The sequence below is a fragment of the Mus caroli genome, unplaced genomic scaffold (assembly GCF_978045245.1).
Source record: "Mus caroli unplaced genomic scaffold, Mus_caroli_1 scaffold_19, whole genome shotgun sequence".
In the NCBI taxonomy this organism is placed as follows: Eukaryota; Metazoa; Chordata; class Mammalia; order Rodentia; family Muridae; genus Mus; species Mus caroli.
In genome coordinates, this window is record NW_028227274.1 from 65,816,372 (window position 1) to 65,835,248 (window position 18,877).

Sequence of the window (18,877 nt, forward strand, 5' to 3'; positions counted from 1 at the left end):
CCACAGGAACTCAAATGACAGATGGCTGTGAGCTGGAAGACACAACCATTCTCTGAAGATGAGCCATTAGTCTACCCTCAATCACTGAGTTATCTCTCCAGAGCCAGGGTAGATTAACAATGTTAAACTGTGAGAGCTGGACTTGGTGATGAACATCTTTAATCCCAGCACTTGAGAGGTAGAGGCAGGCGGATCTCTGTGAGTTCGAGGCCAGCCTGGTCTACAGATAGAGTCCCAGATGGTCAGGGCTGTTACATAGAGAAACCCTGTCTTGAAAAACAAAACAAAATTAAAAAAAAAATTAAAGTTGTGTTGATAGTATTCAATACTGTTCAGATTAAAAATACTTCAGTAGTGTTGGCATGATGGCTATTCTTGGTTATTAAGTTGAATGAATCGAAGAGGCCGGATCCACCTGTGAGGGACTTTTCTTAATTAAATCATTTGAATCGGGAAGAGCCACCCTACATCTGGATCTTTTGGGATGGGAAGATCCATCTTAACTGAGTCACAGTTCTGGTGGCAGTCTATACAAGGACCACGGAAGAAGAAAGTGCTTGCTCTCTGCCTGTTTGGCCTCTCATTGGAGAGTTTATTCCCTCCCGGGTATACTGACAACCATCTGAGACATCGAGCATCTTGGACTTTTGGACTTTTTGTCAGGAGATAGTCACTGTTGGAACAGTTGGAATACAACTTGTAAGCCAAGATACTTATTAAATCATATACGTGTATGTTATATACATATAACGTATGTTACACAATAACTCATTCTATGAGTTCTGTCTCTAGACAATCCTGACTAACACAACTGGCAAGATCCAAAGCCTGGTGTGGTGGTGCCTGCCTGTAATCCCAGCACCTGGGGGGTAAGTCAAGTTCACTGATCAAGCTCTGCTTGAGATACAAAGTGAACTCAACATAAGCCTGAGCAGCCCTGCTTCAAAATCAAATGTACTCCACTGGTTGAGTGCTTGTTTAGTATACCCAGGTCCTGGGTTTAGTCCCCAGCACCTCATGAAACCAGGCATGGTAGTATCCCTGTATTCTCAATGCTCGGGAAGTAGACAGCAGTTAGAAGTCATCTCTGGCTAAATAGCCAGCCTGAGACAGCCTGAGCTACATGAGACCCTGTCTTAACAAAGAAAACACACTTAAAAAATAGACAGGAGCAAGGGAAGTACCTCAGGTGCTGTAGTGTAGCACTTTCCTACACTATGCAACACTCTGGGAATTTAGTTCACATTAGTCACACACACACACACACACACACACAATTGGGGAGGAAGTTGGCAAAATGACATGTAAACTGAAGTTTAGGGAGATCCATGAAATGACAAAGGCTGTCCTGGCTCATTGGCTCATTTCACTGAGAGGCAGTGACAGGAGCAGCTTTTTTTGTTTGTTTTTTTTTTGTTTTTTTTTGAGACAGGGTTTCTCTGTGTAGCACTGGCTGTCCTAGAACTCACTCTGTAGACCAGGCTGGCCTTGAACTCAGAAATCCACCTGCCTCTGCCTCCCGAGTGCTGGGATTAAAGGCGTGCGCCACCACGCCCGGCTCAGGAGCAGCTTTCTAAACAGCTCCATGTTTGTTATGGACCAAGAGCTGTCATGTGGTTCACTGACTGACACGACTGAAACAAACATTTGTACTAAGTGACGCTCTGAGGATAACGTGACTGGTGAAAGGTCCTGCCAGGAGGCTTCTGGTGACTCCAATGCTAGACACTATGTAGTCTCATTTCCTGTAAGGCTGGGAAGAACATATTTTAAGGAGTTTGATTATTTGTATATACTATTGAAATAATATATATGATTCAGTATATTAAGTGAGATGAGTCAAACTCTTAAAAGGGTATTTCTTGAGGGAAAATGATATTTGTATGTAGAGCACATGTTAAGATATAAAAGAGAGATTTTTTTTTAAAGAAATGATCATGTCTTAGATTCAGAGTTTAAAAAGCATGTCCAAGATATTAATACTTGAATAATTCTGTCTGCTCCTTTATTTAGTTGGAGGAAATGTGACTGGAACATGGATTATATATTTAATACTTGTATAAGAAAAATAAATCAGACTTACCTCAATTGATGTTGAATGGCTTATTAGGATTTTTACTAAGCAATCGTTTTAAGATTCACCTGAACAGCAGAACACACTTCCTTCAGCCTGCACTGAAGTTCAGGCACTGTCTATGCTACAGGTTTAGGCTGTTTATTCCTCACTTCATTTCCCTACTAAGGATACACTTTAGTCTTCAGAGTTGGAAGAATGGATTACTCCTCCCACTTATGATCTGGGCGCTTTAATGAACTGTGACAGCAGCGATGAAAACCCAAGCAGCGCAGAGGTCAGCAGTGAGCGCCGGGCCTCACACAGCACATTACCAGACACAGACAGAGAGATGACAGCAAACAAGGAAGCTGACAACACAAGCCTATGCTGCCGGCTCTGCCAGCATGCCTGGCTATGCCGGCGAGTCCGGGACCATGTGGTTAGGCGTGCTACCCCTTATACAATCAATGCAAGCATGGCCAATCCACATCCAGAGTGACAGGATAGGAAAGGGATGCGGTCAGCTTTTAGAGGTTAGTCATAACACACATGGTCCAAATTTTGGTTTTATTTTCCAGTCTAAGCTTTTTACAGATTCTCTACACAAATGATTCATAAAATAAATAAAATCAGCCAAATGGATAAAGAAAATAGAAAAGGCTCTTTGGTGGTCAGTCAAAAAAAAATGTTTAAGACCAAAATATTAGTCATGCCTGAGAGCTACAAAAATAATCAGAAAACTAAAAAAGCGTGGAGACTGGCCTGTTGTTACAAAACAGTAAAGAGTCAATAATAATGCAGTAGAAAAAGCCACTACACCTTGCTGGCTTGTTAAGGATGAATTTGTATGTCAACAATTCTTTGTAACTTAAGAGGTAGTCCATAACATTTCAAAGAACATTCTGAAAGAATACATCTTAACCTTATTTTAGTCTGAAACAGTGACTTGTGAAATTAGAAAATAGGATTTGCAAAATCTTATAAGAATTAAGAAAAACATGAAAAATTTCTCATAAATTTAAATCTTTACTTAAAAAAAGAAGCTAGTTTTATAATCAAACTTAGCCATTTTCAGTTATTTATTTAACCATCCCCCTGGCCCACCACACAGAAATTGTGAAGCACACTGTAACGTTAGGGCACACGACAGACAGTACTGCCGGAATCCTCTGTGCCTGTCCGCAGAGATCCTGCGTAACAGGCTCTACCCATTACGCAGAGGCTGGTTCTGCCTACCAAGGCTCTCAGGGTTTCAGAGAAAGGAGCACTTTAATTCTGTTTCTATGCAGTTTTATTCTGTTCCCTTACAGGAAAGGCCTGACCCGGTGAGAGCTACTATACACTGGGTGGCCTTCTGGGCGGCTGGGAGGCTGCCCACTCACCGTGGTTGTACTTACACGCACTGCTTTGAAATAGGTAGGCTATTTTATTTTAAGCTGACCACAGCTTAGAAGAAAACTTTTCAATTTTCCTTTCTGGCATGTTTAAACAAGCAGACAAATGAATGTGATTCACAGAGACCACACAACCACGTCAGGTGTGAAAGTGCTTTTTTTTTTTTACCTGACAAGTCAAAACTGTGAGACATGCTAAGTGGCCGCACTGCTGCAAAAAAGAAAACAAACAATAAAGAGAAAGAATTTCAGCTGTTAGGATCCAAAGGCAGACAGGGCTCTCGCTGGCTCTCCTTGGGGTCTATAGAGATACAGGTCTGACATGGAAAACAACTACAAGAGTCTTAATTCCAGCTTTAGGACAACGACAGAATAACAATAAAAAGAAAAGGTAACACTTTAAATACATTGAAAATGAAAACAAGAGACAGAGAGAAGAACCTAGTCTCCCCACAAGCGACGACATTCCTTTTGCATGCAGTGCTCAGTTTCATTCAAAAGCTATGTCATGACATAAGAAGTATGCTGTAAATAATGTTTCCTGGGCAGGAACTACGTTTAAGCATTTCCACCCCAATGTGCAAATTAGATGTTTAGATGTTTCAGGAAAGTAGATACTTTGTGTTGATGAGAATAATCTTCCACTTGCCATTCAAAAAAAAAAATACTCAGTTCTAAATTTAAATATATTCTAGATTTCCCTTACAAAGTATAGCAAATAAAATAATATACATTTCAAACCACTCTTAATCAAGTTTGCTAATATCGTTTATTGAGCTCTTCTCTGGTAGATGAACATAATTTTTGAATAAGCTGACCACCACACACAAAAGAAATGCCATCCTTTCTTAGGAGATGCAGTTCCTTTTCCCCTCTCCTTTCTCTGTATTTGCTAAGCTAACTGAACCTGGGGCTTTATGCAGGGTGCACAGTACGCCAGAAACTGAGCTGCATCCCTGGCTTCTCCTCTTGTTTGTGTGTTTGGGATCTGAGTGAAATTCCCTAACTAAGGCTCTCGTTTTTTGGCTTCATATACTACCGAAAGGAGCGCAGTGCAGGATCACCGTAACTAAGAAGTTTAGAACAGAAAAGTATCAGTACATGAACAGAGAGTGAGGTACAGTAATAATTCCAGATGTCTCAGGGAACAAAGTAGAAATGGTCCATGACAGTAAGGGTAGGGAAACATCATTAGGCATTGTTCGGAGATCACGTCCAAATAAACCAAGATTGATTTATAGTTAATGATAAAAAATGTTCAGGCCATACCCAATGTTAAACCAAAAGAATAGTTTTTGTCATTTTTGGGGGGGGAGGGGTTGATTGGTTTTTCTTTTTTCTTCTCTCTCTCTTTCTTCCTTCCGTTTTTTGTTTGTTTGTTTGTTTGTTTAGGCCTAGAACTCAAAAATCTGCTTGCTTCTGCCTCCTGCATGCTAGGGTTAAAGGGTTATTACCACTACCTATTTAAATTTTTTAATTTTATTTTTTATGCATGGAAGTTTGTACAGAAGCTGAAGGACAAGCTTGGGTGTCAACATTGGGAAGGCTGTCTACCTCCTTTAAGTCATGTCTTTCAATGGCCTTGAGTTTACCAATTAGGCAAGACTGGGTGGCCACGGAGCCTCAGGGATCCTCTTCCTCCGCCATCCATCTCTCTCAGTGCAGGGATTCTGAGCTCAAACCACCTTGTTGGGCATTTGGGCATGGCTTCTAGGACTGAATGCAAACCCCCCTGGCTTGAAGGCAAGTGCCTACTGACCAAGCCCTCACTCTTAATTTTATAATGCACAAGTTGATAGTGAATGCTCACAGATTTTGAAATTATGGGTAATATTCTCTGTGGGCATTAAGACATTCCCCAAATATCGGAATTGTTTCTACTTGCAATTACAAGGAGGAGATATAAAAATATTTAGAGAAATTTAATTCTCAAGCTAATCCTACCAATCCTATTCTTACCAAATACCCTAAAATACAATATAGTAAAACCTAGCATAGTGGGTTAGGGGTGGGGGAGTAAAATTTCTTCCCTTCCATTTGAGGCTTAAGATTAGTTTAAACTCAGAATTCTAGGAGCAAGAAAACTAGAGTAATCACTTTCCTTAAAAATCTATTTTACTTTACTTTAGTGTGTGTGTGTGTGTGTGTGTGTGTGTGTGTGTGTCTCAGAGGACAACTTGAGGAGTACCCTTCTGCCAATTGGGTCCTACTGGAGATAACACTTGGGTCGTCAGGCTTGGTGGCAAGTACCTTAAGCAGCTGAGACACCTCACCAGTGTCTGAATAATCACTTTCTACAACTATGCAATTCTAGATACTGTGAAACATCAGTGCTCAGGGTTAATACAGGAAACACAACACAAATCTGCCCTTCAGCTCTTCTACAGCAGGGTGAGCCGTTCCATAAAATCTTGAAAGGTGAAATAAAGACTGGTGTATGAGAAGGCCTGCCATGAGAGACTAAATGTATCAGTGGTCCACAAACTCCCAACCTGAGATTTAAGCCCTCAGGAGGACCGCTGTAAGTTTGGGCCCAGCATGGTCTATAGAGTGAGTTTGAAGCCTGTCAGAGCTGTGACCCCTGTCTCAGGAGAACAAACAAAAGTGTGTCGCAGGGGTGGCACAGGCCTATGATGTCAGCACCTGAGTCAATCAATCCTTAGCTACAGAGTAAGTCTGAGAAGCACCTGACCTAGGAGACTCTGTCACAGAATACAAAACAAACGGAAAACCTCCCAAGAAGAAAACTCTCCAACTAGACTGCTTCACCCATGACTACGGAACTGTGAAAGATGAAGTAATTCCAACCTTTTCCAAACTGTTCTGAAACACAGAAGGAGGAAGACTGAAGTTAAAACACAAAGAAAGAAAACAAAACCTTGAAATGTCATAGGATTTATTTCTGGGACACAAGGATGGTATCCTGGTTAGTTTTTGTTACCTTGACAAAACCTAAACTCACTTGGGAAAAGAGAACCCAACTGAAGAACTGCCTCAACCAGACTGCTCTGTCAGAGACTTGTCTTGAATGATGGAGGATGGATGTGGGAGCCCATCTCTGTGCAGGTGGGCCTCTGCTGTATGAGAACACTAGCTCAGGGCTGGAGAGATGGCTCAGCTGGATGCTCTTCTAGACAATGTGGGTTTGCTCCCAGCACCAACATGGCAACTCACAAGGATCTTTAACTCCACAGGTACCAGCCATATGTACGGTGCACGAACTTCTTTTTAAAGAAAAAAGATTTAAAGATTTATGTAATTTTATATTGTGTAAGTATTTTGCTCTCATGAAAGTGTATACATCACTTACATACACATATGGGTACTCAAGGGCCAGAAGCATGGGGTAGGAGGCTGGTGGCAGATCCTCTGAAACTGGAGCTATAGACAGTTGTACGCTGCCATGTGAGTGTACTGGGATTGGATTCATGTCTTCTGGGAGAATAGCCTACCTGCTGATTCATCCCTCCAGCCTCCTCCTGCCTATTCCATGGGAATCTTATTTTTTTTTAAAGATTTTTAATTAATTATATGTAAATACACTGTCACTGTCTTCAGACACACTGGAAGAGGGCGTCAGATCTCATTACAGATGGTTGTGAGCTACCATGTGGTTGCTGGGATTTGAACTCAGAACCTTCAGAAGAGCAGTCAGTGCTCTTAACCACTGAGCCATCTCTCCAGCCCCATCCATGGGAATCTTAGTAGTAGTTGTCCCAGAAACAGAAAAGCCATTCTTGAAAAATTTTTTTGTATTGTTTTGGTTTTTTGTTTTTTCGAGACAGGGTTTCTCTGTATAGCCCTGGCTGTCCTGGAACTCACTTTGTAGACCAGGCTGGCCTCGAACTCAGAAATCCGCCTGCCTCTGCCTCCCGAGTGCTGGGACTAAAGGCGTGCTCCACCACACCCAGCCATTCTTGAAATTCTTATGGTTTGACTGTGAATGTCCACTTTGGGCTCTTGTTCTGGGAGGCTGTGAAGCCTGGGCGGGGGGGGGGGGGGGGGGGGGGAGGACGACACTGACTGACAGACATTAGGTCAGGAGGCAAGGTCTGGAAAGTACTTGTAGTCCTCATTTGCTGTAAGCTGCTGACACTGCTGCAGGAACCCTTACAGTTGAGAGGCAGCTTCCTTCATGGGGAAAGGAACTTGCTGCTCACACAACTTACATGGTTATTATTCTAAATATGTTAACAAATAATAACTCAATAATAAAATAATAACTGATGACCTTGACTCAAAACCAAGCAAAGAACCTAAATAGACAATCCAAAGGTTACAGAGAAACCATTCACAACTACATGAAAGAATGCTCAAACATCATCATCAATCACTAGGGAAAGGAAAATCCAAACTACAATGGGCAATCACCTTGGACATGTCAGGAGGTGATCGTCAAACAAGCCCCTCCAAGCCTCCAATGATGGAGCAAGGATGCACAACTAGGACATTTGCTGCTGCTGGAGAGAACACAAAATGGTATGGTCACAGTGGAAGTCCTTCCACATAGAGTCCAGTGGTGAAGGGCTTGCTGCACAGGCTGAGGCCCTGAGCCTGCATCCCTGCATCCCTGTAACAGCTGTGCTGGGAGGGGTGCAGACAGATGGATTCCAGGGGCTTCATGGGACAGCCAGCTTACCTGCCACAGTGCAGTGAAAACTTTTGTCTCAAAACATATGGTAGATGATGGCAGAACACCCCCTTATGCTGACCTCTGGCCTGTCTCTGTGCATACAAAGAAGTACACACAACACACACACACACACACACACACACACACACACACACACACAAACATACAGGCATAATTAGAAGAATTCTGAAAGAAATGAAGTAATACTATGTATCTATCATCTATTATTGTACATGTTAGAATATAAGGTTTTTCTTTCCTCTTTTTACCAAGATCTTATTTAGTTCTTATAGAAAAAATATAATGGAAGTAAGATCTTCCATGCTCCTTTCTGATGATAAAAGCAGTTGTGTTTAGAAAGGGAAAGTGTGTTATCTTAGTTTTATTACTGTAAAGAGACACATGACCATGGCAACTCTTACAAAGGAAAACATTTAGTTGGGACCAGCTTACAATTTCAGAGGTAAACCATCATTGTCAGGGTGATAAGCATTGAGTTATGCAGGCAGACATGCTGGAGAAGGAGCTGCAGGTAGCAGCAGGGGACTGTGCGCCATACTGGGTACAGCCTGAGCATAGGAGACCTTAAAGCCTTCCCCCACAGTGAGCTGTTTCCTCCAACAAGGCCACACTTCCCAACAGTGCCACACCCTAGGGCTCAGCATCCACACACTGGTCTAAGGGCCAGTCCTATTCAAACTACAAGTTTCATCCTTAAAACTCAGCTCTCGCCATTATGCCACAATGCTCTTATGTAGTTCAACATCAGAGAAAGAAAAAAACTGTCAAGTCACATAACGGACAGGAGAACAGAGGAGAGGGGTCTAGAGACAAGGACTGAGAAGTCTGTGAATTAACTTTTATGTGTATAAGTATAAACAGTTTCCCTAGTGATGGTTCATGAGTCTAGGAAGTGGAGTCTCACCTAGTCTGCTCCGTCTAATTTCTTCTGGTGACACAGGCCGAAGCTTTCTTTCTGCTTTAATTTCTTCTAATATTCTTTCATGGAGGCTCCGTGGCCGTGGTGGGGTTGGTTTCAGTTTTCTGGCTGAAACCTTGAAAAGGGAGTACAATGATTAGAGACTTGATTAACTATTCTTTATTTAATAAAGTCATTCACACAATGTAGAATTATGAACTATTATGTCACTGACTATAATGTTGCCTAATAAAAGACTACTTAAGTCATTCACTATCAAGACATACATAAATACATACGTGTGTGTGTGTGTATAATTTACTTTTTGTGTTTGCCCATGAGTGAAGGTCAAACAACAAGAGACTTTTGAGTGAAGACATATCAAATAATTATATTAAAAAACTGAAGGTATGTCTCTGTGCCTTAGTTTATAATTTACACGTGGGCTTCATACTCTCAAGGGAAAATTTGGTGAACTGCCGCAGGCCCAGCCCAGAGAGAGCACACTAAGTTACGTACTGGATTTAAAGGGGGTCTTGATCTGATAAAGTCAAGGATGACCTCATGAGCACTCTTTCTCAACCGAGGGGGGACGTCACCATTTACCTACAAGGAGACAAAACAAAACCAAAAAAATCAGGTCATGTGAACACAGGAGCCATCACTGTATATTTATTTAATAACAGAGGTTCTGCTTTTCTTTTCTTTTTTTTTTTTTAAGATTTATTTATTTATTATATGTAAGTACACTGTAGCTATCTTCAGACACTCCAGAATAGGGCATCAGATTTCATTACGGATGGTTGTGAGCCACCATGTGGTTGCTGGGATTTGAACTCAGGACTTTTGGAAGAGCAGTCGGCGCTCTTAACCACTGAGCCATCTCACCAGCCCGGTTCTGCTTTTTTTTTCTTTTTTCTTTCTTTCTTTCTTTTTTTTGTTTTTGTTTTTTTGTTTTTTTGTTTTTTTTCCAGACAGGGTTTCTCTGTAGAGCCCTGGCTGTTCTGGAACTCACTTTGTAGACCAGGCTGGCCTTGAACTCAGAAATCCACCTGCCTCTGCCTCCCGAGTGCTGGGACTAAAGGCGTGCACCACCATGCCCCGCAAGGGGCAGGTTTTTAAGATAAGGTCTTTTGTATTCCTGACTGGTTTTGAACTTGATATGCAGTGAATTCTTCTTGTTTCTACAACCTAAGAGCTGGGGTCACAGGTGTGCTCCATCATACATGGCTTTGTTTCCCAGTCTTATATAAACAAAACAGGCTGAACTGCCACCTCACTGACAACTGTACTGGGATCTGTCTAACCCATCCCCTTCCCTCCTGTGCCCTGTATCAAGGTTCCATAGCAAGCATCAGCAGCAATCATAGAGCCCAGCCCAGCACGTAAGCTAAAGAAGGGGAGCTGTGAGCCAGGTTGTAGTGGCACATACCTTTAAGAGACAGCGATAGTGAATTTCTGTGAGTTTGAGGCCAGCCTGGCTTATAAAGCAAGTTCCAGGACAATCAAGAATGGACATAGAAAAACCTTGTCTCAAAAACCAAAACCAAACCAAACCAAACCAAACCAAGGCCGAGGTGGGTGTGGGTGCACTGTGGGACTTGGTTCTGCTGTGGGATGGCCTTTACTTATGGATTTTCCACTGTGTAACAGTTTTAAAACCTGTTGATATTATATAACTTAATCAGAATTAGAATTTGACTTTTAAATAAGAGAATAATTTTAATAAATAATTTTCATATGCCTTTAATACTTTTCCATTACAAGAAGACCAAGAAAAATGGAAAAATGAGATTGGCTTGCAAGTGCCAACATCCACACCAGCACATCACATGAGATGCATTTCTGGTGTCTCTGGCTTTTCAGCCAGGGTCTTCTGTGGCCTAGGCTGGCCTCAAGTGTCTATGCCTCAATTCCCTAATCCTTCTGTCTTCAACTCCCATGTGCATGTACTGACGCTTCTGGCTTTATCTTCAGTGTCCAAGAGCTACAAGCAGGGTCTCAACCCCACTGTGCACTGACACTCCTGCCAAGGACCCTGATGAGTGGACACAAAGTAAGCTACAGGGCTTTCTACGCACTGCTAATGAGCCAGCAGACGAATTCTCAGGTCATACAACCGCTGCCAAAACACAGAAGCAGTCCCAACTGAAATAAGTAGTGATTCAAGATGGACAAAGTGTTGATTCAAAGAAAATAAGATCAATTACAGGAAACTGATCATATTTTAAGGGCACAATGGTTTATAAGCAAAAATCTTGTAGTATACAAAATGTAATCTCTTTGAAGTATTTTAAAACTACTCTACTCTATCTAGTTTCTTCCGTAAACATTTTGAGGCAGCTGAACTTGAAGTAAAACAGATGAAAGTGAGTTGTTTTACTGCCATCCACCGAGTGCTCACACCTCAAGGCCTACCTTTCAGCAGCTCTTGGGCAATTAAGTCATGATTCACTGATGCTGCACGTCAGTAAGCTGCACAAAGCTGAGACGTACACTTCAGTTAATCCAAACATGGAGAGGGCTGAAAAACCCTATGGCCTGACTGAGGCCTGGCTCATGTAAAGGAAGCAGCCTCTTTAGAACTATGTGAATCACTTCAAATACGTGTACCTGACTTTCAAATCACAAAGAGGCTTACAAGTACATTAGTACTTGTAATATTTATTAGTTTTTAGAGCAGACCTTTTCCACCTATGAATAGAGACCCCTTTAGGAAAAGAATATCAGATATTCTGTATATCACATATTTACACTATGATTCATAACAGTAGTAAAATTATAGTTATGAAGTAGCAACAAAATTGATTTTATGGTTGGGTCACCACAGCATGAGGAGCTGTAGAAAAGGGCGGCAGGTTGAGAGCCTCTGACTTAGAACATGTAGATCCACTGAGTCAGTAATGTGTGGGACAACTGATATTAAGAAAGATTAAAAACGTAAATCAACAATAGATTAGCTCAACGATGGTTTGCCCATGGTATAGATTACTCTGGGCTATTAATAATGGTATATCATGGGCAAGGGAGGGGTGGCAGTTAGAGCACTTGCTGCATAGATTCAGAGGTGAGGAGTACACAACATCTACCCAACACCAGAAGTAATTGGGACCAGCCGGATCCAGGCACCCAGGAACTCCACCTCACCAGTGGCATGGGTTCCTCTCAGTCTGAGCTGGTGCCCTGAGCAGACCTTGGGCGCAAACTCCGCAGCCAGTCCCATAACACCCAGAAGAAGCTCTACTTCCCAGGCACTCTAACACTCCCAGGACCACAGGATCCCAGGGTCCCAGAGGCAGCTTGACTCCCAGGAGCTCTGACACAGCCAGGATCTCAGGATCTCAGGATCCCAGAATCACAGGATCCCAGAGACAGCTGAACTCTGAGGAGGTCTGACTCAACCAGGAGTACAGGAAGGACAGGCTCCAGTCAAATATAGCCAGGGCAGGGAGCTCTAGAGATAATCAGATCACAGGAGGCAAGCAAAAGAAAATAAGCAACAGAAACCAAGCATCATCAGAACCCAATTCTACCACCATAGCAAGTCCTAGATATACCATCACACCAGAAAAGCAAGATATAGATCTAAAATCACTCCTCATGATGGTGATAGAGGACTTTAAGAAGGACATAAATAACTCCCTTAAAGAAATACAGGAGAACACAGGTAAACAGTTAGAAACCCTTAAAGAGGAAACACAAAAACCCCTTAAAGAGTTAGAGGAAAACACAAATAAACATGTGAAAGAATTGAACAAAACCATCCAGGCTCTAAAAATGTAAGTAGAAACAATAAAGAAACCACAAAGAGAGACAACCCTGGAATTAGAAAACCTAGGAAAGAGATCAGGAGTCATAGATGCAAGCATCACCAACGGAATACAAGAGATAGAAGAGAGAATCTCAGGGGCAGAAGATACCATAGAAAATATTGACACAACAGTCAAAGAAAATGCAAAATGCAAAAAGCTCCTAACCCAAAACATCCAGGAAATCCAGGACCAAGCCTGGGGATAATAGGTATAGAAGAGAGCTAAGATTCCCAGCTTAAAGGGCCAGCAAATATCTTCAACAAAATTATAGAAGAAAACTTCCCTAACCTAAAGAAAGTGATGCCCATGAACATACAAGAAGCCTACAGAACTCCAAATAAGACTGGACCAGAAAAGAAATTCCTCCCATCACATAATAATCAAAACACCAAATGCACTAAACAAAGAAATATTAAAAGTAGTAAAGGGAAAAGGTCAAGTAACATATAAAGGCATAACTATCAGAATTACACCAGACTTCTCACCAGACAGTATGAAAGCCAGAAGATCCTGCGTAGATGTCACACAGACCCTAAGGGAACACAAATGCCAGCCCAGGCTACTATACCCAGCAAAACTCTCAATTACCATAGACAGAGAAAACAAGATATTCCATGACAAAACCAAGTTTACACAATATCTTTCCATAAATCCAGCCCTGCAAAGGATAACAGATGGAAAACACCAACACAAGGAGGGAAACCACACCCTAGAAAAAGCAAGAAAATAACCTTTCAATAAACCTAAAAGAAGAGAGCCATACAAACATTATTCCATCTCTAACAACAAAATAACAGGAAGTAACAATCACTATGCCTTAATATCTCTTAATATCAATGGACTCAATGTCCCCACAAAAGACCAACAGACTGGACCCAGCATTTTGCTGCATGCAGGAAATGCACCTCAGTGACAAAGGCAGACACTACCTTAGAGTAAAAGGTTGGAAAACAATTTTCCAAGCAAATGGTCCCAAGAAACAAGCTGGAGTAGCCATTCTAATACTGAATAAAATCAACTCTCAATCAAAAGTTAAAAAAAAAAAAAGGAAGGACACTTCATACTGGTCAAAGGAAAAATCTACAAAGATGAACTCTCAATTTTGATCATTTATGCTCCAAATGCAAGGGCAACCACATTCATAAAAGAAACTTTACTAAAGCTCAAAGCACACATTGCACCCCACACAATAATAGTGGGCGACGTCAACACCCCACTCTCAGCAATGGACAGATCATGGAAACAAACTAGACAGAGACACAGTGAAACTAACAGAAGTTATGAACCAAATGGATCTAAAAGATATTTATAGAACATATCATCCTAAAACAAAAGAATATACCTTCTTCTCAGCACCTCATAGTACCTTCTACAAAAGTGACCATATAATTGGTCACAAAACAGGCCTCAACAGACACCAGAAGACTGAAATAATCCCATGTACCCTATCAGATCACCACGGACTAAGGCTGGTCTTAATAACAACAAAAACAATGGAAAGCACACATACGCATGGAAGCTGAACAATGCTCTACTCAATGATAACTTGGTCAAGGAAGAAATGATGAAAGAAATTAAAGACTTTTAGGAATTTAATGAAAATGAAGGCACAACATACCCAAACTTATGGGACACAGTGAAAGCGGTGGTAAGAGGAGAACCCATAGCTCTGAGTGCCTCCAAAAAGAAACTGGAGAGAGCTTACACTAACAGCTTGACAGCACACCTGAAAGCTCTAGAACAAAAAGAAACAAATACACCCAAGAGGAGTAGATGGCAGGAAATAATCAAATTCAGGGCTGAAATCAACCAAAGAGAGACAAAAAGAATTATACAAAGAGTCAACAAAACCAGGAGCTGGTTCTTTGAGAAAATCAACAAGATAGATAAACCTTTAGCCAGACTAACCAGAAGGCAGAGAGACAATATCCAAATTAACAAATTCAGAAATGAAAAGGGAGACATAACAACAAAATGTATCTTAAAATAATTATTCTTTGTTGAGTATTAACAATTGAAAATACTATAATCATGTTCTACAATCATGAAAAAAACAAAACAAAACAAACCACTTGCTGCTGCTCTTCCAGAGGACCTGAGTCCAGCTGCCAATGCAGGCAGTGATCTGAGAAGAGATAAGAATGAAACCCCAGAGCAAACTGAATATGTCAAGTGGATCAGACTTTGGGGACTCTAATGCCAGGCAGCTCACTGTCAGCATACTCAAGATACACTACATGATTTCTAGGAAACAATCAGTCCAATTTTAGGCATATAATAAAGTTTATGGTGTCACTACATAGAAATTCCTTTACAAAATACATGGGGCCATGAGGGTGGGTTCTATAGCTAAAAGGTCTAGAATCTGGTGTGGCCTCTGACTGATAGCATGGAGGTCAGCAGGACATGAAGTACATGTGACATCTCCCCTAGGGATGAGTAGCAGTTTAGGGAGGGAAGAGTCTGGAATAACCTTCCTGGAGAATTTGGGTGAAGTCTGCTTCTACAGCAAAAGGTGGGTGAGGTCTGCCTCCACAGATGGCAAAAAGGTCACCAGGTGGTTAACAAAATCCATTTGCAGACTTCTGGATGGGAAAGCAGGTATTTTTATCTCCTTCATTGAGAAGGTGCCCCATGTGTTTTTAACATTCCTGGCTTTCCTAAATGCTTCTCTGTGAGTACAAGGACCTCTGTGCCCCTCACCAAGTCTGCCAGTCCAGTCTCAGGGGATCCAATCCCTCTGGCCTCCGTGAGCACCTGCACTCTTGTACCTACACAGAGACACAGTTTATCCCATATTTGACAGGAGAGAAAGTATATATGGTATTACAAAGTGTACATAATTTAATTATATTATATAAAATAATATATAAATAGCAAGAAGTAAACACACTACAAAACAGATGCAAACATACATATGTACACATAATTAAGATGTAATAAAGTCTTTGGGAATGCTGGAGAAGATAAGCTCTGGCATGGAGGAGGGAAGGAGCAACGGAGAGCACTGTGTAAGCATGACAGTGCTCAGTGAGACTGCATGCTAATTAAAAATGAACAAAAGGTAGACTGCAATGTAAGAAGCCCTGCACATGTTGTTTCACAGTGCAGTCAGCAGATACAGACACAGGAGGGTCTGTACTGTGACAGAGATGCACAAGTACTTAACAGAGAAGCACCCACACCAACCAGCACCAGAAAACAATACTAAGAAACGATGTTGGCTGTCTCTAAGAAACAACTGATGAAAGGGCAACTTTTCAAAGGCAAACCACAATTTGTTCATTTAGAATAATGAAACGCATTATGTACTTAAACCAAATTATTTTCAAATTTTAAATCAGCTAGGAATACTGGCATGTTTATAACTCTAGGACTCAAGAGGTGTAGCTAGGAGGATCGGGAGTTCTAGGGCATCCTTAGCTACATTCAGAGTTCACAGCCAGGCAGGGCTCCTTGAAACTCTGTCTCAAAACAACAATGAAACTTTTTAAAAAGGCTAGCGAGATGGCCCATTGTTTAAGAGCACTTGATGCTCTTGCAGAGGACCTGGGTTTGATTCCCAGCACCTACACGGGAGCTCACCAACATTTATGGCTCCAGTGCCTTTCTCTGACATCTGTGGATACTAGATATGCACACAACATACACAGATGCAGGCAAATACTGATGTGCACAGAATCTTTTTTAAATGATATAAACTATATTTGATGATATAGAAACAAGTTTACTCTACATTTGACAAAAGGGAAAGTTTGTAAGGTATTTCAAGAGTATATAATTTAATTATATTAAATAAAATATCAAGAAGTAAACACATTACAAAATGGTAGAACTGAATTTTATTTTATACATATTTTGTAATGTTTACAGTGAGTGAATTGCTTTTTTTTTGTTTTTTTGTTTTTTTGTTTTTTCAACACAGGGTTTCTCTGTATAGCCTTGGCTGTCTTGAAACTCACTCTGTAGACCAGGCTAGCCTCAAACTCAGAAATCTGCCTGCCTCTGCCTCCCAAGTGCTAGGATTAAAGGTGTGCACCTCCACTGCCCGGCTGTGAATTACTTTTAAAATAAAATAAAAAGGGGCCTGGCAAACACAGAAGTGGATGCTCACAGTCAGCTATTGGATGGAACAAAGGGCCCCCAATGGAGGAGTTAGAGAAAGTACCCAAGGAGGTGAAGGGGTCTGCAACCCTGTAGGTGGAACAACAATATGAACTAACCAGTACCCCCGGAGCTCGTGTTTCTAGCTGCATATGTAGCAGAAGATGGCCTAGTCGGCCCTCAGTGGGAAGAGAGGCCCCTTGGTCTAGCAAACTTTATATGCCTCAGTACGGGGGAACGCCAGGGCCAAGAAGTGGGAGTGGGTGGGAATGGGAATGGGGGAGGGGGGTTCTGGGGGACTTTTGGAATAGCATTTGAAATGTAAATGAAGAAAATACCTAATAAAAATAAATAAATAAATAAATAAAATAAAATAAAAAATGACAAAGAGGGGCTGGAGAGGTGACTCAGGGAGAGCATTGGCTGCAGAAGATCTAGGTTCTATTCTCAACACCCACGTAGTGGCTCACACCTGTCTGTAATTCCAGTTCCAGGGGATTTGGCACCTTCTGGCCCCTTGGATACCAGGCAAACACACAGTGCACATACATACATGCAAGTAAAGCACTCAAGTGCATAAAATAAATAAACCTTGAAAAAGAAAAAAGAAACTGTAACATGAATAAGCTTGAGAGTGAAGTATGGAGATGAATGTCAATGTAAGCAATGAAGAGAAGAGCGAGGTCAGCAATATTACAGCCAAGCAAACATGCTAGCAAACAGCTACCACGAAAGACAAAACAGACACTCGATATTGAAAACGTAGCAACTGTAAGTACATATGACCCAAACTCCAGTCCAACATATACCAGCAAAGGAACAGTGAAAGTGAAATGAATAATTTCACAATAGCTGGATCCTTTAATACTTCATTTATAATAGTGTATTGAACAAGACAGAAGATCAACCAAAAAACAAAAAGAGGGATTTGAAATTTTTGATAAATTAACTGGAATTCTCCACCTAGTAAGGAACTATTCCTCTGTTTCTGCCCCTCTCTCCCTCCCTCTTACTTCTTCCTGTGATATTCTTGATATGTAATGTATGTGGCCTTGAACTCAGGACTCTTTCACCTCTATGTCCTGAGTACTGGGAATCACGAATGTATGTTACTAAACCTGGCAGCTTTGGAATACATGTTTTTCTTAAGGGTATGTGATTCTCCAGGACAGACCACATATCAGGGGAAAAGACTAAACAGTTAAAGATGTAGTATTACACACTTATAACCCAGCACACAGGAGGACAGTGAGGCCTGTGACAGTCTCAATGCAACAGGAGGTGACAAGGACAGGAGATGGGACTGAGAGGAAGTGGTTTACACAGGAGACATTTTCAAGCCAGAGCTTCCAGCACTTGCTGATGAGCTAGAAGTGTCCTTCCTTAGAACTTTGCTTCCCTGTACAGCTACTAATAAAGATGTGCAGAACAGGATACATAAACCAGCTTGCTTATACCTGACATTGACCTCTGATACATCCATAAGCTAGAAAATATGTAATCATCTAGAAGTAGTAATATGGAAGAATATTCACAACATGAAACAAATTTAACAACTTATATACTGAAATTTGCCCATTTTGTCTAATAAAGTACAGAAACAAAACTGAGGATTGATTAAACTAGGCACAGCGGTACGTGCTTGAATCACTGGCACTCAGGAGGCAGAGGGAGAGGCATGCGGAGCACTTGGGTCTACAAAGTGGGTTCCAAGCCAGCCAGTATAACACAAGACCCTGTCTCAAAACAAAAACAATAAAACTCACCAGAAAAGGAGGCTCTAAATGAACATGAATACAAATGGCAAAGCAACATGATAAGAAAATTCTTCTTGGTTATGAAACCACACGTTCACTTTCCTTCTTTCAGCTTAAAGTATCTTCCAAGTTTCTACAGTGATCAGTATTTTATGAGAAGAAATAACAATACCTTACCGACTAGCCCATTTCTAACAAATAA

The 18,877-nt window shown here is 41.3% G+C and overlaps 1 protein-coding gene across 5 annotated transcripts in view; it reads right to left on the minus strand.

Moving 5' to 3' along the window:
• Positions 1 to 18,877, minus strand: part of Spire1 (spire type actin nucleation factor 1) — a 125,915-nt gene that overhangs the window by 22,513 nt on the left and 84,525 nt on the right. For 2 of the 5 annotated variants that reach the window (XM_085833748.1, XM_085833751.1), the window contains exons 7-9: positions 9,522 to 9,608; positions 9,009 to 9,138; positions 3,620 to 3,661 (exon numbers count right to left, since the gene is read on the minus strand). In XM_085833748.1, the coding sequence (XP_085689874.1) occupies positions 3,620 to 3,661; positions 9,009 to 9,138; positions 9,522 to 9,608 (259 nt within the window). The remainder of the gene's footprint in view (positions 1 to 3,619; positions 3,662 to 9,008; positions 9,139 to 9,521; positions 9,609 to 18,877) is intronic. The other 3 variants (XM_085833750.1, XM_085833752.1, XM_085833749.1) reach the window with 2 other exon arrangements.